The sequence below is a fragment of the Macrobrachium nipponense genome, chromosome 43 (assembly GCF_015104395.2).
Source record: "Macrobrachium nipponense isolate FS-2020 chromosome 43, ASM1510439v2, whole genome shotgun sequence".
Lineage (NCBI taxonomy): Eukaryota > Metazoa > Arthropoda > Malacostraca > Decapoda > Palaemonidae > Macrobrachium > Macrobrachium nipponense.
In genome coordinates, this window is record NC_061104.1 from 7,912,168 (window position 1) to 7,933,394 (window position 21,227).

At 38.7% G+C, this 21,227-nt stretch overlaps 1 protein-coding gene across 1 annotated transcript; it reads left to right on the forward strand.

Moving 5' to 3' along the window:
• Positions 1 to 514: 514 nt before the first annotated feature.
• Positions 515 to 20,736, forward strand: LOC135214035 (uncharacterized). The gene is made up of 10 exons (XM_064248153.1): positions 515 to 652; positions 4,144 to 4,212; positions 4,426 to 4,559; positions 4,750 to 4,950; positions 5,072 to 5,429; positions 5,739 to 6,133; positions 6,258 to 8,867; positions 9,320 to 9,595; positions 9,956 to 10,080; positions 10,223 to 20,736. The coding sequence occupies exons 1-10, from the start codon at positions 601 to 603 to the stop codon at positions 20,466 to 20,468; spliced, it is 14,466 nt and encodes a 4,821-aa protein (XP_064104223.1). The 5' UTR covers positions 515 to 600; the 3' UTR covers positions 20,469 to 20,736.
• Positions 20,737 to 21,227: the final 491 nt, after the last annotated feature.

Sequence of the window (21,227 nt, forward strand, 5' to 3'; positions counted from 1 at the left end):
GTTAGTAAAAACGCACAAACATTCATAACACAACATAAGTGCATCCATACTTTCGTAAGTCTCTAGTTCATTGAAAGTTCTGCAACAAGACGACCAGTTGAATGAAAACTACGAAACTGCAATTTTGAAGAAACTTACATTGGTGTTAAGCACGTGATGAGTACATGCCTTACAAGATACATGAATTGCACACAAGTTGCTGTCTTCGTTATCAACTTCTCTCGTTTTCTTCCCTTCTGTACTTGTGAGCAGCTACGTAATGGCCCCCTCAAGAGGAGGTTTTGATCTAAGTGCGTATGATATTTTATCTCGGCCATTTGATTAACCTCTCTGGGTCTACTGAGCTTCTCCAGATAGTATCATGACCAACTTGGCCGTCCCAAATTTCTCGGCGAGCGAGAGATAAACGAGAAATAACAGATTGCTCATAAGGGTGAAAATCGCCCCCCCGGCCAAGACACTTGGTGACGAGGGTCGCTGGACCTTACCCTCCGAGCTGAAACCGATTGTCTGGCTTCGGTATAAAAACCCTCTCGAACAGGCAAAGGCAGCCAGTGGAGCTCCGACTAGACCTGTCAACAGACAGCGTGAGTCGCCGAGATGCGCACCGCTTTATTATTCCTTGTGGCTTTGGCCGCCTCAGCTCTAGCAGGTAAAAATTACTTTGGTTTTCTGTCGACAAAAGTGCCTTTCCAGAGTTTCGGTCAACTCGGGACCCAGGATTTCGGTTGCTGAAAAGTTTAAGTTTACGGATGACTGTTGGTGATTTAGAAAATTCAATGCTATTTTAGTGAATACTATTTGTTGCAGTTATAGCTATGCATTTTCCTTATTTTCCTTTGGTCTCCATCGAGTTACATGAGGAGTTTCATTCATGAACGTTTACTTATAATTGAGAAGTGTACGATATCATTTAGTGCATTCTATACGCTGTTGTTACAAATATCTGCATACGTACTCGCCTTTTCCCCTCTCTCCTTCATTTGTTAACTCAAGCAAATAGTTTGTTAATCATTTTCCACTACATTTTTGAAAATCTTTCAAATTTTAAATTATAACCTACTCCTATCGATTTCCCTTTACCTTAAAACAATAGCCTTAAATAAAAAAAAAAATTAAAAATACTGTATGCTCTTAACCTGACCGGGATTCGAACTCTTGCCTTTCATGTGTTGGGACTAAGTACTAAGGCGACAGTGACTCCATGCACTCAGCATGCATCCGTCCAGCAACATCTAGTATTTCTACTCAACAGTATTTTCTTGCCTTTTTCCTCGGCTTAAATTTAGGGAAATTGTTACCATCAAGAATTAGAGACTTGTAAAAAGGTCTTTTAGTGTTTGGAATTCAATAAATAGCTTCCCCTGCTCACAGTCAGCATAAAAAACCCAGGGAATTGTGACGCCAGATCATTTCCAGTCAATCAAATACCGCTTACAGTTTGCCTTGAGTTTGTACCTTCAGCCAACAGCTGTACCTTCCATCCTCTCCTTTTGGTCTGGCCTCAGTTAACTGTCCAACTTCTTGAATTTTAGAATGAGACCCTGCTTAAGTTTTCGCTTTTCATTTAAGAATGATTCCTCATATAAGCACTTAAATCTGACTCAGCTGTCTACTTAAGTAGCTTATTGGTTAATAATAATAATGATAGCCATTTTAGTTGTTATGAGTTATAACAAAGACAAAGAAATCATTTATGCTAATTGTTATAACTATAATCATTAGAATTCGCAAACTTAACGAAACTTTTTAGTTTATTATGATTGATTTTTTGTTACATATTTTGTACCTGTCTTTCATATCTTGGAAGACAGTGAGTGACTGGTTTTTCTAGAGAGAGATAGAGACAGTTCTTTATTATATATATATATATATATATATATATATATATATATATATATATATATGTGTGTGTGTGTGTGTGTGTGTGTGTGTGTGTGTGTGTGTGTGTGTGTATATTCCTATTTTTGCGTCGTCGGTTATTTCATTACTGAAGTTTCTTGTGATGCCGACTATTCTCTAAGTTAAAAAGGGAGATGGAAATATCAAACCTTTTAACCTCATTCGGAAAAAATTCTCGTCGTCCGTGAAAGTTACTACAGCCGCTCTAACACAATTTACAGTATTGCTATTTTAGAACTGACTAGATTTTTTACTTGAAAATAAAATTAACATCATTTTCTGATTCAAAAAGTATTAACGAATGGCGCATCAGATACTGAATTAGTCATTGTTTATTAATAAATCACGAATTTTTAAAAACAGGTCAATGCAAGGTCAAATGTAAACATCCAAGGCACAATTTTCTAAAGTTGAAATGTTGAAAAACGAGGGCAATCACGAAGCCACTTAGTGGGCCTAAGCTTCTTCGGGCTTCTGTTAGACTTTGCTCTATCTATCTTCTCACTGAACTGGGGATCTGGTTCTATTCTATCCCAGTCAACCTCAACCTCAAGAAATTGCCTTAAGATGTCTTAGAACGAGTTACTGGATCTGCTTATCTATTCTGTGTCCACTTATGCTTCATGTTTCCTTCTCTCTCTCTCTCTCTCTCTCTCTCTCTCTCTCTCTCTCTCTCTCTCTCTCTCTCTCTCTCTTCCCGACAAGTTTTCTTCTTTCCCCGTTAAATTCAGCTTCAAGAAAAATCGTAGTGTTTTCTGAATTCACTTCCATACTTCATAATACCTGATCATTTCTTGACTTGGAAAATCGTCTTTTGACAATCTTTTTTTTTTTTTTCATCATATTTGTCACAAGAATTTCACGAATATATGTTACGCTCTTTAGGGCTTTAGTTTCAACAACATTAAGTTCCTCGTTGGACGAGTGGTTAGCGCTCGCCTACCAATCCGGTGAAATTAATTTCTCGATATAATATGGTTCGGATCCCACAATAAACTGTAGGTCCCGTTGCTAGGTAACCAACTGGTTCCAAGACGCGTAGAAATATATCTAATCCATCGGGCCAGCCCTAGGAGAGCTGTTAATCAGCTCAGCGGTCTGGTAAAACTAAGATATACTTAAATCTTTCAACAACAATGAAAGGCTTTCCTCTTTGTACCTATAATGTAATATATATATAAATATATATATATATCTATATATAATATTAATCTATTATATCTATATATATTATATTGCGTCTTACTGCGCATTTATATGGAGTGGATTTGTTACCGAACTGAAAGTGATTGGGATAAGATAAGTTCTGTGTTTAATCATGAGGGGCTACTCGTGATCTCAAGATAACCTGATAAACTCAACAGCGGTCAGACCAGAACAACAAGATAAAAGGAAGCCGTGAATAGAAGCAATGACGAATTTAACATTTACTTATTAGATTAATTCCTATTTGCGGGACACTTGCTTAAGTACACATTTGCATACGAGTATGTGGTTATATGTTCACTCTGTACTGAGGGCAAGAAAACTATTTATATTATAAATATGTAAATTCATACATATATATATGAATGTGTGTACTTATATATGCTAGTAACGATATCTCCTTTTTTTCAGTTATCAATCATTTCTTAAATAATTTTCAAAAAACTGTAATGGCCTTTTTCGAAAAACTGAAACTGCCTGTATATGAAGGACTTGCCATGCGATGACATTTTACTTCATTGTCTATTCATTCCGTGCAAATATATTTTCATAAATTCTTTTTTTTGAATAATTCTCCATGGGGAGAGTAAGTTCCACGAAATCCACATTCCCAATTTCATTTTATTTTGCTTTGCGAAGAAATTTAATGCACCGCCTATACCCCAGTCTCTTTCATGTTGACCCCTAGCCCCAAGATATTGCAGAATCTGTTCTTGAATAACATATAATTTATTCTTTAAAAAAATAAATGAGTTCTGAAATCCAGCATGAATTTACGATGAAGTGACCGTAACACACCTGCCCCCTTCCATCCATCTTGGAAATTCATAAATCCACAATGTGGTTGTTTACAGTGGAGGTTACTTCCAGTGTTCCATGACGTACTATACTACTACTACTTTATACCATATTTATCTCGCATGTTCGAGTGTGTGTGTATACAATCTGCTTTTCCTGGTGCTTTACCTTGAACATTGTTACGTTTTTTCTGACAGTTATTTCTGAGGTTTAATGGTCGAAATTTTCCTGTTTCAGGACCAGCAGGTCAACGGAATACTTGCGCCACCCACTGCAAACCTTCAGAGACCTTCGTTTACGAAAATGGTAAGAGCATGGGCTCAGGTGGAATGCAGTACGATGGCTACTAATTTCTCCATACATTCTTTTACAAAAAACTATGTTCGAAAATTTAGCTGCAAAAGAACTCAAACTAAATCTGCTCATTATATATTGTCATCTTGATGCTCTATACCCTGTATCTTGCGGGTAACGCTCGAATACATAAGATATACTTTTAAAACTCTCTGAATTTCTCAGGCAAAAGCTACACCTATGAATATTCTGTAACGACTTCGACTCGACTTCTGGGAGCCTTCGACGATGACGCGCAGATGCACATTACTGCCAAGGCCCAGATAGATGTTACCTCCCCGTGTGAATATGTGCTGAGGGTTAGTTAGCGCTTCTTACATGCACGTTTTCAGTGAATGCTTGTCAGTCGCTGTTGTGGAAAACAGCTCCCAGTGTTGTAGTTGTAGTAAATATGACATGAAATGCTGCTTTCATATTGAGAATGAAACTAAACTGGTATTTATATGAATGTCAGAAATACTAATATTAACATAATTATATTTTTCTCAGCTCACGGAAGTGCAGCTTCAAAACTCAATTCACAATGCCGAGTTCAGCGAAGCCATCATGAAGAACCCTCTTAGGTTCTCCTTCCAAGATGGCGTCGTTGAGAGCTTGTGCAGTGAAGCGACTGAACCCACCTGGGTTTTGAACTTCAAGAGAGGTCTTCTGTCTACCTTCCAAAATTCCATGAACAACATCAATCATGGCGTAAGAGGACTTTAAAAGTTTATGAAATATATGAAAAAACAATTAATAATATTTATTCATAATAACAGGATTTATATAAAGAAAAAAAAACTCACATAAGGTCTAAAACTGTCTCCTACAGGAGGGACAAGAAACCGATGTAGCCGGCATGTGTGTTACTCAATACAGCGTGACTACGGAGGGCAATGTTATCTCAACTGAGAGAGTAAAGGATCTATCTTCTTGTGCTAAGAGGCCTGACATGAACACTTACTTGATGTCCACTACCTACGCCACAGATTCTCCTGTTCAGAGTTTGCCGATCTTCAAGAGTACCAACAAGTGCCAGCAGAAGATAGAAGACGGAATTCTGAAGGAGGCCATCTGTGAAGATACCCACAAATTCAGGCCTTTCTCAAGCGAAGAAGGTGGAGCCATTACAAAGGCAACGGCCACCATGCGTCTGCTGTCCCTCGAGGACTTGACAGTCATGATTCCAGGTAAGCATTTACAGTTACAGTAATTTCTTAGAATTTTGAGTGGCATAGCGTAGGCATTGTACAAACATAGGTGTGATTTTTGAAATCAAAGGATTTTCATATTTTGGAAAAGCTGTATCCCTAGACCTGGAAATTGTATATCAGACAAGCCCCCTTTTCAGTAAAACCAAGATAATTACTTCATGACGCAATCAGTCATAGTATGAAATGGATGAAAATTTAAAAGATGTGAATTCAGCTGATATTACTATAGATTATGACAAGAATAGTGATGGTCACCTACTTATACTTTCTTTCACTTCTTCACAGACACCCAGTTCCTCAGAAAATCTCTCATTTTTGACGAAGAAATCTCCGAAACATCTGAACCTAAGGTTGAGATCGTAGCCAACATTTTGAACGATCTTGAAGTTGCTTCTCAGGGAGAAATCGGAGCTGAAGTCCCTGCACTTTTCTCGAACTTGGTTGCATCCCTGAAATCCCTCGACTATTCTCAGATGAGCAACATCTACAGCAAGATCCAAGAGCCACGTGTCAAGAAATTCTTGGTTGATGCCATGCCTTTGGTTGGAACAGCAAGCGCTGCTGGAACCCTCCGAGACATGTTTGTGAATGGTGAACTGACAGAAATTGAGACAGACCTTTGGTTTACATCACTGGCATTTTTGAAAAACCCTACCCCTGAAATATTCACGGCCATTGCAGTAAGTACCCTTACTATAAATCTAATTTACTAATAGAAATTATTTTTCTTTGTTCTGATCATATATATACATATATTCCAATGGATGAAGATTATAATTCTTTTTTTATTTTATCATTTCACAGCCTCTTTTGGAGGAGACCCCCAGCCAGAAAGCAATGCTTGGAACTTCTGCCCTGATCAACAATTACTGTAAACTCCACAGTGATTGTGAATCTGAGACTGGCATTATTCAGGTTCTAAGAAGGATTGAAGCCCAGCTTGGATCAAGCTGCCGTGCAACAAATGAAGTGGAAAAAAACAAGATTTTAGTTGCCCTTAAATCCCTTGGAAATGCTGGTAGATGGATAAACGCCAACACAGTCTTGAAACGCTGTTACACTGAAGAAGAAAATGACATGGAAATCCGAGTGGCTGCTCTTGAAGCCTGGAGGCACACCCCTTGTGAATATGATAGATCTAGTGTTCAGGCTGCATTCCAAGATGAAAAACAAGACTCTGAGGTGCGCATTGCTGCATACCTTGCACTTATGTCTTGCCCAACTCAGGAAATCATTGATACAGTTAAGGATAGGCTTACATCAGAGGGAATAAACCAAGTTACTTCATTCGTCTGGACACACATGACTAATCTGCAAGAGTCTGCTTCTCCTGAAAAGCAATGGCTACATGACATGATTGGTGAAGAGCTGTTGCAGCTTAAATACAACAAAGACGCTTTGAAATTCTCTCGTAATTATGAGTCATCTTTCTTCATGAATGAATTGAATCTGGGTGCAACAGTTGAAAGTAACATGATCTTCTCAGGCAAATCCTATTTGCCAAGATCTGCCATGTTAAACCTAACATTAGACCTCTTTGGAGAATCAATCAACTTCTTTGAAGTTGGAGGTAGAATTGAAGGATTTGAAACATACGTGGAACGATTCTTTGGCCCCAATGGATATTTCCATGAAGAGACAATTGAAGCTATCTTAAAGAATATGAGAGAACAAAAGACAGACTATGAAGCAACAACCCTAGAGGGAATCCTGGATAAGGCTACTGATGAAGCAGAAGGCTCATACTACATGAGGGTATTTGGCAATGAACTTCATTACCATCATTTCCGTGGCCTTGAAAATTTCATAGAAACATCTGGTACAACTAATCCTTTGGAATTCTTGATGGACATGGCACGTAAAGGAAATGTTGATTACAGCAAGTCCTACCAAATGTTTGACACTCACTACATCATCCCCACTGCCAGTGGTTTGCCTCTTGCAGTCACAGCTAAGGGAACTGCAACACTTGGTATCCAGGTTAATGGCAAATTCAACATTCAGAACATGAAGAATGTTGATATCGAAGGTCACATCAACCCCTCTGCTGCTGTGGAAATCAATGGCCTTATGGCAGTAGATGCTCATGTCACACGCACAGGATTAAAGATCAAATCTAACCTCCATACTTCCACTTTCCTTGATGGCAAAATAAAAATAAACAAAGGTAAGGTGATCGACATTGCATTCAACATTCCTAAGGAAAAGGTAGAAGTAATCAATGTTCAAACTAAATTCTTCTATCTAGAAAATGATGAAGAGACAGAAAAGGGTATTGAAAATAAGATGGGCCATGAAAGCTGCACCTCAGGAATTACTGGAATGGCACTCTGTGGAGAATTCAGTTACACGCCAAAATCAGAAATTAGCCCTGCCTTCCCATTTGCTGGGCCTTTTGGCACACATGTTTACCTGAAGAAGATGGACACACACACAGGATATGTTCTGCAATTCAAGAATGCGAAAAATGAAATCTACCTCCTAGCTGACACACCAGGATCTCAGTCCAACCACAAAATTGAAATGAGTCTCAAAAAATCAAATAATGCTATTGCTCTAGATATCCAAACACCTTTCAAATCCATTCAGGGTACTGGAGAATATATTTGGCAGAAGAACAACAAGAATGCTAAACTGACCTTGACACTTGATGGAGAACAATATGGCATGGATGCTTCTCTGATCACAGACAGCAAAGCCAGAAAGGTAGAACCACTCTTTGTCTTGACAGCTGCAAGTGGTACTCTAGTGAACCTTAAAGGCCTGTTTGAAATGACAGGGAAATCAGCTGAAGGCAATTTAGAATTGAAAACACCCTATTTTGAAACTGAAATTAAGAGCACTTTCAACTATGACACAAAAGGACTTATTTCACTGACAACAGATGCTGATTACATCATAGGAGGTGGAGAAAAACAAACAATTCACCAACTGTTCCTCATCAAAAAGGAGATCTCTGATGCTACTGGTACATACACACTTAACTTTGACTTTATTCCCTCTGAATGTTCAGACATCTCAACAAGTCTCAACTACCAGGCCGTTGTGAAACGCTTAGGGGAAATAGAGGGCACAGGAAAGCTAGTCTTTGGGCCAGCAACTTGGGAAACTGCCCATTCTTGGCTCTTAACCAGTGAGAGTGGACTATGGAAACTTGATTTTAATCTAGGCCTTAAATGCCCTCAACGTGGAATTGATTATCTTGCATCCACTAATCTGTCTTTCAACCAGAATGACATTCAGGGTAACGTACTTCTTCGCACTGTCCCTGGAAAGGATCTGTCCCTCAGCACATCACTGAGCAGAAACGAAGATATTGAGCTCAAAGGAAATATTGCAGTTCAAGTTGGAGACTTCAAGGCTGCTTCTGAAGTTATGTACTCCAAGATTTCTTCTGAACATCATAAGATCCAGGTAATGAATATTCCTATTCTCAATTAGTTTTTTCATGCCAATAAGACTAAATTCATGACTAACTCTTTCAAAATCTGTATCTTGATATCTTCTGTCCCCATAGACCTAAGATACAGTTAAAAAGGAAATTGTGCCTCGAACTTTACTCCATTTTCTAATGGTGTCTAATCATTTGGAAATCGTCCTGTACTTGATTTTTTCTCTAAATAAATAAACGGGTTAATAGCCAAATAAGACAGCTAAATATACACAATCATACAGACACAGACACAAACACACACACACACACACACATATATATGTATACATATATAAGGAACACAAAATACATTACCAATAAGTATTCATTAGTTGCAATAGCCAGACTATCTGATATATGACAATCAAGTCCATCTCTGCATGAGAGTTAATACTTAGCTGAGAAGCATCACTAAAGATATTTGTTTTTCCAGTTGATAACCAAGATTGGAGATGAAACCTGCATGTTGGAGGGAGCTTTTGAAAACAAGTCAACAAGTGGAAAAATCAACGCCATTCTGTCTGGCATCTGCAAGTGCAGTGGTTATGACATCAACACTAACTTCGGCATTTATGCTGATACTCAAAAGGCATCAGTGGATATGACTACCAAAGTTAATGGCCGTGATTATACAGCCAAGATCGAGGGTTCTTCATCTTCTCTGCTGATCGATGTTGACATCATTAAACACGTTGTGCTGAACACACAGGTAACTAGTACAATATTATTGTATTTTTCTGTCCATTCCAAAGAGTTTGGGTGAGAAAGCCCGAACAATTACAATATTTTGTGTCTCTTGAATTTGCTGTTCCTTGCATATTTTCATTTTCTATGAAAAGTGGGAAGAGTGCCAATCATATTCTGTTTCTCTATATACAGTGCTTCCAAAGCCTGTACCTCAAGAACTACCGTTATAGTTGAATTACAGTAATAATAGCTGCAAGTGACATTATTTATTTTGTAGCTGTTTTTATGGGTGTATTGTTCTTGAAATTTGACTTCTGAGACCTCACAAGTGTCCTCTACCCTAGGATTTCACTATACCTCTTTTATATTGAATCATACACAGGTAACCTCAACCGATGACGTTGCAAAGCTGATTGTCAGTGCTGAATGGGATAAAGATGTAGATCCTACAAAGGCTCTTGCTATTGCTGGAGAAATATCACCAAGCACAATTCACCTAAACCTTAAGTAAGCATGATTTTTTTAAAGCTTATATTTTGTCTAGTATTTGCTATGATAACGCAAACTTACTGTAATTGTTTAAAGAGCCACTTTTTCTTACCTGTTATATTTAAATATTGAATGATTAATTCCATACATATACTTCCAGGTTTTTGGAGAAAGAATTCCTCTTGTCCAGCAAGCTGGAATCTAATGGAGTGCAGTTAGAGGCTAAATGGGATGCAGACCAAAGAATCCTATGCACAATCACCTATAAACATGGGGAGACAATTTCTTTAGGTGCTACTCTGCTCACTCCATTCCCAGGATGGGAAAAACAAGATACAACTTTCACTCTTTCCCTTGACAAAACTAATGTTGACAGCCGATTCATTGTGACCTGGAAAAATTCCGAGTTGATCAGCTTGTCTGTTAACGCCAATTTGCAACCAGGAGCACTGACAAATGCACTGAAAGCTGCCATACTATTCAGCAGTAGCCTGACTGACTTTGAGCGTGTCAGTTTCACAGTGGAACACAGCATGGTTAATGCCAGAATCAGTAGCAAAATTGAGGGCAACTGGAATGAAAAACAGCTGAAAGGAAACTTTGAATTAGTTCCAACTGAAGATGGCATTGAAGGACATCTAAGCCTTACTGCACCATTTATGGAAAGGATTCTAATCAATATGAAACATAGCCTCACTGAACAAGCCTTGGATTCCATTGCTGAAATGAAATTCGGAGAGGAAACTTTAACAGCCTCTGCTAAGGGACACATAGTCATTACTCAAGTCCATGATGTCGCTATGGTATTAAAGATCGACTCCTCCTTACCTGTAGTTCCAGCAATCAATACTAATGTCAACTACAAGAATGATGGATCACTTCTGAAACTCACAGTAGAGGGAAAAATGGGTGATCAGAAAATGATGCTTGACCTAAATGGTAGCATAGTGAAAGAGGACACAACAAACATTAAAGGAGAGCTTAGATTCATAACACCATTCACCTATCCTCTAACAGCATCAGTCAAACATCAGCATACTGATAATGCCTTTACCTCAGAATTGGAAATGTCCCGCATCTGGTCAACCTTTGGAAACCTGAAAGTACATGCTGAGGGACAAATGACCTCCAAGAGTGATATCAAACTGAGTGCATATTTGAGCAGCCCTGATAATAAGGCCTCCTTGACTTTCAATCACAAAGTGGCAGAGAGACACATGCTTTCATCCGTCTCATTCTTGCTCAATGGAGAAACCATTAAAGGATCTGTTAGTGGTGTCGTTGATGATGCATCCAACTTGGTAGATCTAGAAGCAGAAGTCACTTCAACATTATCTGAAATTGATGATATTAAGATGAAAGTTAAAAGTCAGAAGACAGACAATACAAGAACTTCTAATGTCACCTTGATCAAAGGAAGCAAATCTGTTACCATTGCTCATGTTATCTCTGTACAAGATCTTCTCAACTGGGAGAATTCCTTCAACATCAATGGAGTGTACATACTGACAAATAAGCAGACTCATGTAGGTACTAAATATACCCACGAATTCCAGCTTGCTCTGGATTCTCAGGAAATTTTAGGGGCTCTTGAGTTTGATAAGAAATCCACTGGAGATTTCTGTGAAGTAGACACTAAGCTGAGACTTGTTTCTCAATGGACAGGAGATGTAAAGGGCGAACTCCAACTCAAGTATAACGATGTTGAATACAACCCTGTGATTATCATCGAATACTCTCCCGGGAAAAGGGTAGAGCTCAGCAATACAATCAAAATCAATGATGCTTTCTATTATTTGGAAACTTCTTTGGTCACCCCATTCTGGGACACATTAGGTTTGAAACTTAATGTGGATTTCAAGCCAAGGCCAGCAGTCACTCTAGTCATAATGAAAGGAAGTGCCAAGACCACAATTGATGTCAGCGGAAGTTTGGAATCAAAGAAATTGGAAGGCCAATTGGAAATTATTTCCAGTTACCTGACTTACCCATTCTCCATGGAGGTGACTTATGACACCAGTGCAGAGCAAAAGACTGCCCATCTTGGTGTTGTTTACGACAAGAAGTATGAAATTAAGGGTGTCATTTCTGGAAGTGCTAAGGCAGCAAAATGGGTCTTGACTACAGATTTACCATTTGAAACCATTCAGCATTTGCAGTTTAGTGGTGGATATGACATCATGAAAATGCCTCTGTCAGCAAATACCGTGTTTATCCTTAATACCAAGAAATATGAACTGGAAGCAAATGTTGACTTTGATAGTTTCACTGTTGACTTTGCTGTAGATGACAACAAAGGAAAGTTCTCTGGAAACTGGTTCTATAGCATGGAGAAAGCTAATGTAAACATCATCTTTGAATCCCCATTGGCAATTTTGGACAGTTTCTCAGTTGAAGGAATGTATGACCTTGTCAGTGAAAAGAAAGTTAGCATCAAATTTACCAAGGGAGCCCAAGAACTCAGTGTAACTGGAAAATTAGAAAATGAAACTCTTCTCATTAATGCTGTAACTCCATTCAGTGACTGGGAAAACCTAGAGGCCTCATTTTTCATTTCTGAGTCAGCAATTGCTGCATTTGCTAGGAAGAACGAAGCAAAAATTGAAATCAATGGTGCTTTGCATGTCAAACCTGGAAAGGGTAAAATCAACCTGATCATAAGCTCACCTTTTGCTGGATTGGAACAAATATCTGTTGATCTGTCATACTTATTCAGGGGCCCTACAAAAACTGTGCAATTAAAATCCACATTTGGCACACAGCAAATTTTATTGAATGGATCTATAGACATTGCTAACATCCTTTCCCCAGAAATGAAGTTGGATATTGCAACACCATTTGAAACGGTCAATAAACTTGGAGGATTGGTTAAGTGGAATTTTGAAACAGCTACCAAAACTGCAATCGTAAATATCTACCACAATGACAACAGATATTCCTGGGAATTGGAAGCAACAGCTGACAGCCTTCTGAAAGGTAATGCAAAGACTAAACTGCAGACTCCCTTCTCTGGCTGGACCTCTTGCATATTTGAAGGAAATTTCGATTTCTCATCGTTGCCATTCAAATTTACTGTCACATGTGAAAAAGAAGGTCATGTGAAAACTTTCAATGGATTATTTACATTCAACAAGAGCGAATTTTCTGCAGAGCTTGCCACCCCTATTCCTGAGTGGGAGAAAATCGTGATCAGTGGTAGCTACACCTTTGCAGAAGACCTTCTAACCTTTTCTTCTGGAATTACCAAGAGTGCTGATAATTATGCTTTAACCGGTAATATTCTTTTCAATTCACTGAAGCCTAAACTGAACGTAAGTCTGAAGACTCCCATTACTTATGCCTCAAATATTGATTTCACCCTAGATGCTGACTTGATCGACAATGACAAGAAATTCCTTGTTTCTTTAAACATTGATGAAACCTTGTATTCTTTGGAAATTAATGGTCAGTATCTTCAAAAACAAGGATTCCTTAAGGTTCAGTTGCAGTCTCCTATTCCTGGTTTCAAAACATTGGAACTGTTTGGAAAAATTAACTTCACTGGAGATATCAAGGTTGCTGAACTTGATATAAAGAAAGAAGGACAAACCCAACATCTTTCCATTGCTGCTCAAGTCAATGACAATAACCTCAGAGCTGAAATTCAGACACCATTTGTTGGATTTGAGAGCTTAGAAATCCAAGGGGACTATATTGTACGCAATGGAGAGCACATCATAGAAGCCTCTTACATAAAGAATTTGCAGAAGTATGCTGTTAAAGGAATTTTATCAACAAATGACATGTCTGCAATACTGAAGATATCAACCCCCGTTGAAACAATGAAAAACATTGAAATCAAGGCAAATTTCTCATTATTGAATGATGGATTTGATGGTTCTTTACACTTTGAGAAAGACCAGGAGTTCTTTGAACTGAAAAGCACAGTTGGAATAAGTCCCTTAAAGTCTAACATAATTGTGTCCTTTGAAACCCCAGTTTCTGGATGGAGAAAATTACTGCTTGATGCCAAGTATGATGTACAATCAGAAAAGAAATCAGCATCAATAACAGTGGAAAAGGATTCAGTTGTCAAGAAGATTAGTATCGAAGGAAGCTTTACGCTCAGGTCTGGCCTGTTTAAGGTTGAAACACCTGTAGAAGGATTTAGTGTCTTTGGAGCAGAATATAACCTGAACATCAATGAAGAAAACAATCAGCTTCATGCATCTGTGAAGATCTACAACGAAGGAAAGGAATGGACCTTCGTAGCACAGGGAGAATACCATTCAGACAGGATTATGATTAAGTTCCAGACACCATTTGAAGGTTTCAATACCATTGCTGCAGAAGGAAGCATCAACTTTGATTCAAGAGCAGGCAAAGTTCTAATTGAATTTGGTACTTACAAGTTTACAGTGGATTTATCATATGCTACTGACAATCTCCTCTTCAAAATAACTACACCATTTGAAGATCTGAAGGTTATGTTGCTTGAGGCTAAATACACATGGTTAGAAGCCCTTAAAGATGTCACCATCAGCCTCACTTACAATGAAATGCAAAACACTTTGCATGGCGTTTTAAACCTTTCAAAGGACTCATCTGAAATTCTTGTAAAAGTTGTCTCTCCATTCCAGGGACTTGGTGAAATCTCAGTGAATGCTAAATATGATGTGAATAACAGGGATGAATTAATGTTTGTTCGAGTAATTACAAGCACCCAGACATATGCTTTCAAAATGGGTGGTTACATTGAGGAAAAAGTTGCTGCTTTGACTTTGGAATTGAATACACCTTTCGAAGGACTGCAGAATGTAAAGTTCTCTGTAAAACTTGACTTAACTAGTGAGGATAAGCATTTGGAAATCATTATGGATAAAGACAGCGATGTGAAAGCAATTATTATCTCTGGAAAACTGATTGGAGAAATGGTAGATTTCAATCTCAAAAGTCCTTTCGCAGGTTTCCACGACTTTAAGGTGTTTGGAGCTTTGAACAGACCTAAAAGATCACTGGAATTCCAGATGATGAGTGATGACAGCGCTGCCACATTTGCTGCCAATTTTAATTCACTGACAATGGAGGTAAAAACTCCTTTTGCTGCCGCCAACCAGATTAAATGGGAAATTGTAAAAGTTGATGAAAACACAATAAAAGCTGAATGGAGAAGAAATGACAACTATGTCTCACTAGTCATAGAAAAACAAGGAAGGAAAGCTGCCTTCAATTTAAAAGTGGAGAGTATGTTCCAGGGATGGGAATTACTTGCAATTGCTGGACAGCTGGATCAAGAAACCATCAGTGGATATATTCGCGGTCAGCTCAATGAAGACAAAATGTCTGTATCTGGATCAGGACAATTTGATACCAAGGGGGCTCTTAACTTGAATATCCAAACTCCTTATGACAATTATAAATCTGTGGAAGTGACTTTAGAGTATAACATAAGGAAGAAAACAGCGAAGTTAGAAGCATCATCATCCTCTTCGGACTTCCATTTCATCCTTGAGCGTGGCAGGAGTGGAGTAATACACCATCACTCTATTTTCCCTCATTCTGAACAACCGACAGAAATATCCTTGAACCTCGGTTTGTATAGTGGAAAGGCCACCGTTACATCCCGCTATCCACTCCTGAGAAATTACTATCAGGAATACAATGCCAATATTGGACCAGACATTAAAATAGATCATATCATAAAGTGGAATGACCTCGAAGTTTTCAAGCTTGATGTTGTTCGCGAAGGAGCCAACAAGAAACTCGATGTAGAAGTGCATTTCCGCAGGACTGGTCATCACACAACTATTGAGCTGCATCGTGATGGATATTCTTCTTTGAATTTCCTCGCTCGCCGGGACGACCAAGAATTCACAATTAATGTACAAGGCAGTGGAAACCTCCCTACTCAAGGTACATTGGATATTGACATCAACAATTCATTTAGAGAAGTGCCAAGAAATATCAAAGCAACTGCAACGATTGACGTTCAGCCTGGAGCATCGAGAAAGAATATCAAGTTGGAAGTCGTTCCTTCCAGGGGAAAACTTTACATTTTTGATCTCCATTATTCTATGGACATCTCTAACCCCAAACAGGGTGATTTCACCTTATCGATTACCACTCCAGACAGAATGATGGCTCCATGGAAAAATATTTCAGGAAGCTGGAATTTGGAAGATCAGAGCAATACCAATATCAGATTTAAAGTGGGTGATACTGAATACACTGCACAAGGAATGCTTACTCTCCGGGAATCTACCTTAGTGCTGGTTCCATCTGACTCCAGTGCAGAAAACATCTACCTCCAGTGGACTTTTAGACGGGATGGCAATGGCAGAGATTACTTCATTAAGATTGGAAGAGAATCCAGATACCACATGGTACAGCTAAAGGGAACTATTCTTGATTACGCTCATGTTGATGTAGAAGGAGCCATCAAAAATAGATTTATGGAACATGAGTTACATTTCAAAACAAAGTGGAATAAACAGGCTGATGGTACTGTGCAAGGTGAAGGATCTTTTGAATATGGAAAGTACCATAGTGAGCATACTGTGAAGTTCCTTCGGGATCCATCAAGAAGAAGTGCAACATTCGAAGCTTCGGGAACCTCCAACATTCCCAATTATGAAAGAGTTTCACTCTCAGGAAGCTACGATTTCGATGGAAAGGTGGTCATCAACGCTCTCGTCTTTGCAAATGATCGTGAATCCAAAATCGAAGTCAACTTCACAGACCTGAATCCATCGCAATCACGCAATACCATAAACATAAACATCCCTCTCCTAAGATCATATGGTCAAATGGAGCTTACTCTGAGTCATGACTTCAGACAAACCACGTCAAAATCATTTTCTGCAATTGCCAGATTTGCAGATCGAGAAGCCTACTTAAAAGCAAACTGGAATAGGAGTCCAAACTTTGAAACCCTACAGGGTAATGTTGACGTCAAATCCAAACTAGTTGGTGAAGTACATATTGTTTTGAACTTTGATATTTCAAATATTTCCGATGCTCATGCTGAAGCAACATACACAAGGGTGACACCAGCAGGACAAACAAAGAATGCAAGCCTGAAGTGGACTCGTCAACAGACGCCAGAACAATTAAACACTGAACTTGTTGTTGATACACCTTTTAGCTTTTTGCAACATGGACGGATATTTGTGAATGCTGACTTCAGCAAATTGTTCAAAGTATCAGCTGGCATTGACTACAATGAAAAACACATTACTTTGGACCTTGATGTCAACAAAAAGAGTATCACTGGCAAAATTACCACTCCTTTCGAGAATTTTGAACTGATAGATGGATCACTGACATACAACTTAGGTGGAAAAACTAAGACAGTGCAGTTAGCTTATGAAAGAGGCGATAGAAAAGTTAACCTCGACTTCGTACTGAATGTTAAACCAAAGAAGGAAGGAGACTTTGACTTAACTCTGACAACACCATTTGATTTTGTTAAAAACCTTCATATAGATGGAAAATGGAGCAAAAAGAATGCAGCTATCAATTATCAAAGGAATGATATAGTTCTGAACTTCCAAGGCAAGGCTGAAGTAAAAGCTGATAAGTCCTCTTTCGATCTTTCCTTCGTTCCCCCTAGCGGAAACCCAATAAGGGTTGCTGGTTCCTTTGATGTTGAAGAATTAATAGAAGGTACTGGCTCGAGCGAGAAGCAGATCGCCAGTTTGGAAGTAGAATTTGATGGTAATCGTCTCAGTTTCAATGTTAATGGCTTCCGGAATACTGAAAGGGTTTACATTGAAATTGATGGCAAGACCACTTTTGCAAAAATTAACAATTTCCACTTGAAAGTAGATACTCATCTGTCAACTGATCATCGAGAAGGTAATATTGAGGTTGGTGTCAATGAATTTGAATTGAAGATTGACAATCACTTTGAGAGGAAAGGCAGTGAAGGCTATTATTTTAAAAGCCATATTGAAAGTACTCTCACTCCTTTGCCTGCATTGATCTTCGGCATCGGACACACAGGAGAGGAGCGAATCGTGACCATTGGCTATGGTGAGGACAGGGAAATCACATTTTCCATCAAAGGAAAGGACAACTTCGAGTCTGGATTTTCTGGCTATGTTGACATACCAAACTTTGGCTATGAAGGTGTTAAATATGAAGTAGAATACAACTTTGCAAATAGCAATGAGATTCACATTGACATTGAAGCCGAACTAGGAGGTGAAGGAGAAATTGAGGGTCGTATAATCTACAATGCTGAAGGACTTCAAGCCCGTCTGAGTTCTCTGATAACTGGCGCACACAGTCTGCGCGTCCGTCGATCTATTTCATCCGATGGATTCTTCGCCGAGGCTGGCATCGACGACTACAACCTGAAACTCCGAGGTGGCTTCAACAACGACGATACCAAGAAGGGTGTCCTATTAGAAGGAGAAGTCTTTGGCAGGACATTTTCAATTGATGCATTACTACAATCAGAGGGTTTAAAATATACAGAAGGGAAACTGATTATCAAAACACCCTTCCAGGGCTGGGAAACAATTGGAGGTCTTTTCACCTGGGCATTTGTAGATAACAAGATCATATCTCATGCCGAAGTGATGCTTCCATCTGATGTTAACCCCAAAATAACAGGTGAAATTAATCTAAACCTAGACAAGAAAGTAGATGGGTATGTGAAACTAGACCTTTTCGGTGAGGAATTCACCCTGAAAAGTAACTTGGTAGGTACAAATCTTGATGGATACAAAGGAATCATTGAGATCTATACACCATTCCATTATCTTTCATATGGCAGTGTCAGTGGAAATTTGAAAGCATTATCAGGATTCGTAGAAACAAATCTCAAAATTGATTTCCCACTCGCAACTCATGAAGTGAAAGTGAACTTCAAGAATGAGATGGATAAGGTAACATTCAATCTCGACCTTCAGTCAACCCTTCTTGAGCGTACTGTAAGCATTGGTATGGAACTGGACAGAACCAACCCCATTGCAGTTATTGCACATCTAACTATTAACAATAATAAGATCTCTGTAGAATACACAATGCAAAACAACCTCTTTTTGGTGAGCATTGACTCACTGGTACTGGATGTTCCTCGCAAATTTTCTCTGGAAGCAAAATATGAATCATTGGACAGTTTAGAAGGCACCATTATTGCTATTCTTGGTGGCGAAACCCATAAAATGCACGGCGGCATGAACGCAGCGTCAGACCGAGTCCAAGGGATCATTGAAGTTGAATCTAGCCTCATCGAAGGTACGAGAAAGCTTTCGTTCGACATTTCAATGCCAACACCATTCAAGCAATTTTCTGGTGTCTTTGTGTATACCAACAAACAAAGTCATTCCATCCAGTTCAGTCTTGATGTGATTTCTGGCATTCGCTCTCACCTAATGATTGACACCCCACTTTTCCCAAAAGTTGATGTTACTGTAGAACTTACTTTTGATTCTGCTAATTTCACTCTCATAACTCCTCAAGGAACTCACAAATTACTTGCTACATGGAGAGTAACCAGAAAGACGTCAGTTGACTACATGGCCAATATGGAACTGGCATCTCCTCTGCTTCCCGTGGACTATGTATTCGGCGTCGTTATTGGCGGCGACAAGGAGAAACGAACATTGCAAGCTGAACTCAATGCTGGAGGTATCAAGCACCTGCTCGAAGGATTTGCCACCATGTCTAACCAAGGAGGAAGTTTCTCTCTTAACCTAGAAACACCAATTAGTGGAATTAATAGAGCAACAGTTGAAGCTTCTGTAGAGTTTGTCCCTAAGATTCAAATTCATATTACAAACTCATTTGCCAACAAAGTTAATACATTTGACTTCAACTTTGACAAGGAGAATATGGCATTTATGTCAGCTATAGAATCACCCTTCATCCCCACTGGAATGCTCAAAGCGGAGGCTAAAATTACAGGTGAGATCAACAAAAACATGCAATTGAAGATAAACCTCATGAACAACGAAAACTCAATGAGTGGCGTTCTTAATACAAAAATCGCATCGCCCCAGAATATCAAGGTTAACTTGAAGATCACAACACCTTTCAAAGGATTCAAGAAGATGGGCTTCGCCGTCCAGTACCTGAAAAACAGTGAAGGGGTGAATGTCCTTCTGGTCGCCGAAAAACCCGTCAAATTCAACGTTGAGCTTCGCTTGGGCAACTTCCGCGACAATATTAAGGCTGATATTAAGGTCGATACCGAAATCAAAAGTTTTGAGGCCATCGAGGGTCACTTGCTCATACCACTGAATAGCTTCGAGCCCCGCATTTCTACCGGTATGATGATCAATGGTGAATACTACAAGGGGCACATCGGTGTGAAAACCAAAGCTCCTTACGAGTTGACCTATGGATTACACCTGGGAAGTTTAGTCGACCAAACATTCCATCTTAGAACAGATTCTTCTTTCCTTTTCTTTCTGTAACTCTCCCTGTGAGGATTTCAAGCACTGACCCGGTCGAGTAAGTCCAGCTAACACCACCAGTCAGAAATCGGGTTTCGTCGAAATGAACAAATCGTCTTGATGATCTATTGCTACATCTCACTAAATATGTAAGTTTGCCTTAGCGGAAATGTCAGGTCATAGGAAATGTATCATCAGGAGTTTTTCTTATATTATTACTCAGCTGTATGTATATATCAATAATACCCTTTATAAAATATATTGGCAATAAAAATTAATCTATTAGTCATATTTTGTTTCATAACCAGTATCAAATGAGAAACACTCGACCACATTATGCATATAAACAACCTCAAATGTAGAGGCTTTGAACATATATTCTATACCAGGAATGAAAATAAAGAAAGTAAAATACTTTAAAACAGCAATAAAAGTACTGACTACAATACGCTTAAACAATCACCAGTAATGAAGCTTGAAATGGCTTTTATGGATAGAATAGATAGACCCAACTTCGTTTTCCCACGCGAGAGATATTGCAATTGAAACATGATTATTATTATTATTATTATTATTATTATTATTATTATTATTATTATTATTATTATTATTATTATTATTATTATTATTATTATTATTCAGAGGATGAAACCAATTCATATGGAACAAGCCCACAGTGGCCATTGACTTGAAATTCAAGCTTCCAACGAATATAATATGTTCTTTATGAAGAAGTAAAGGGAAGTAAAAGGAAATACAGAAAGAAAAAATCTACTTATT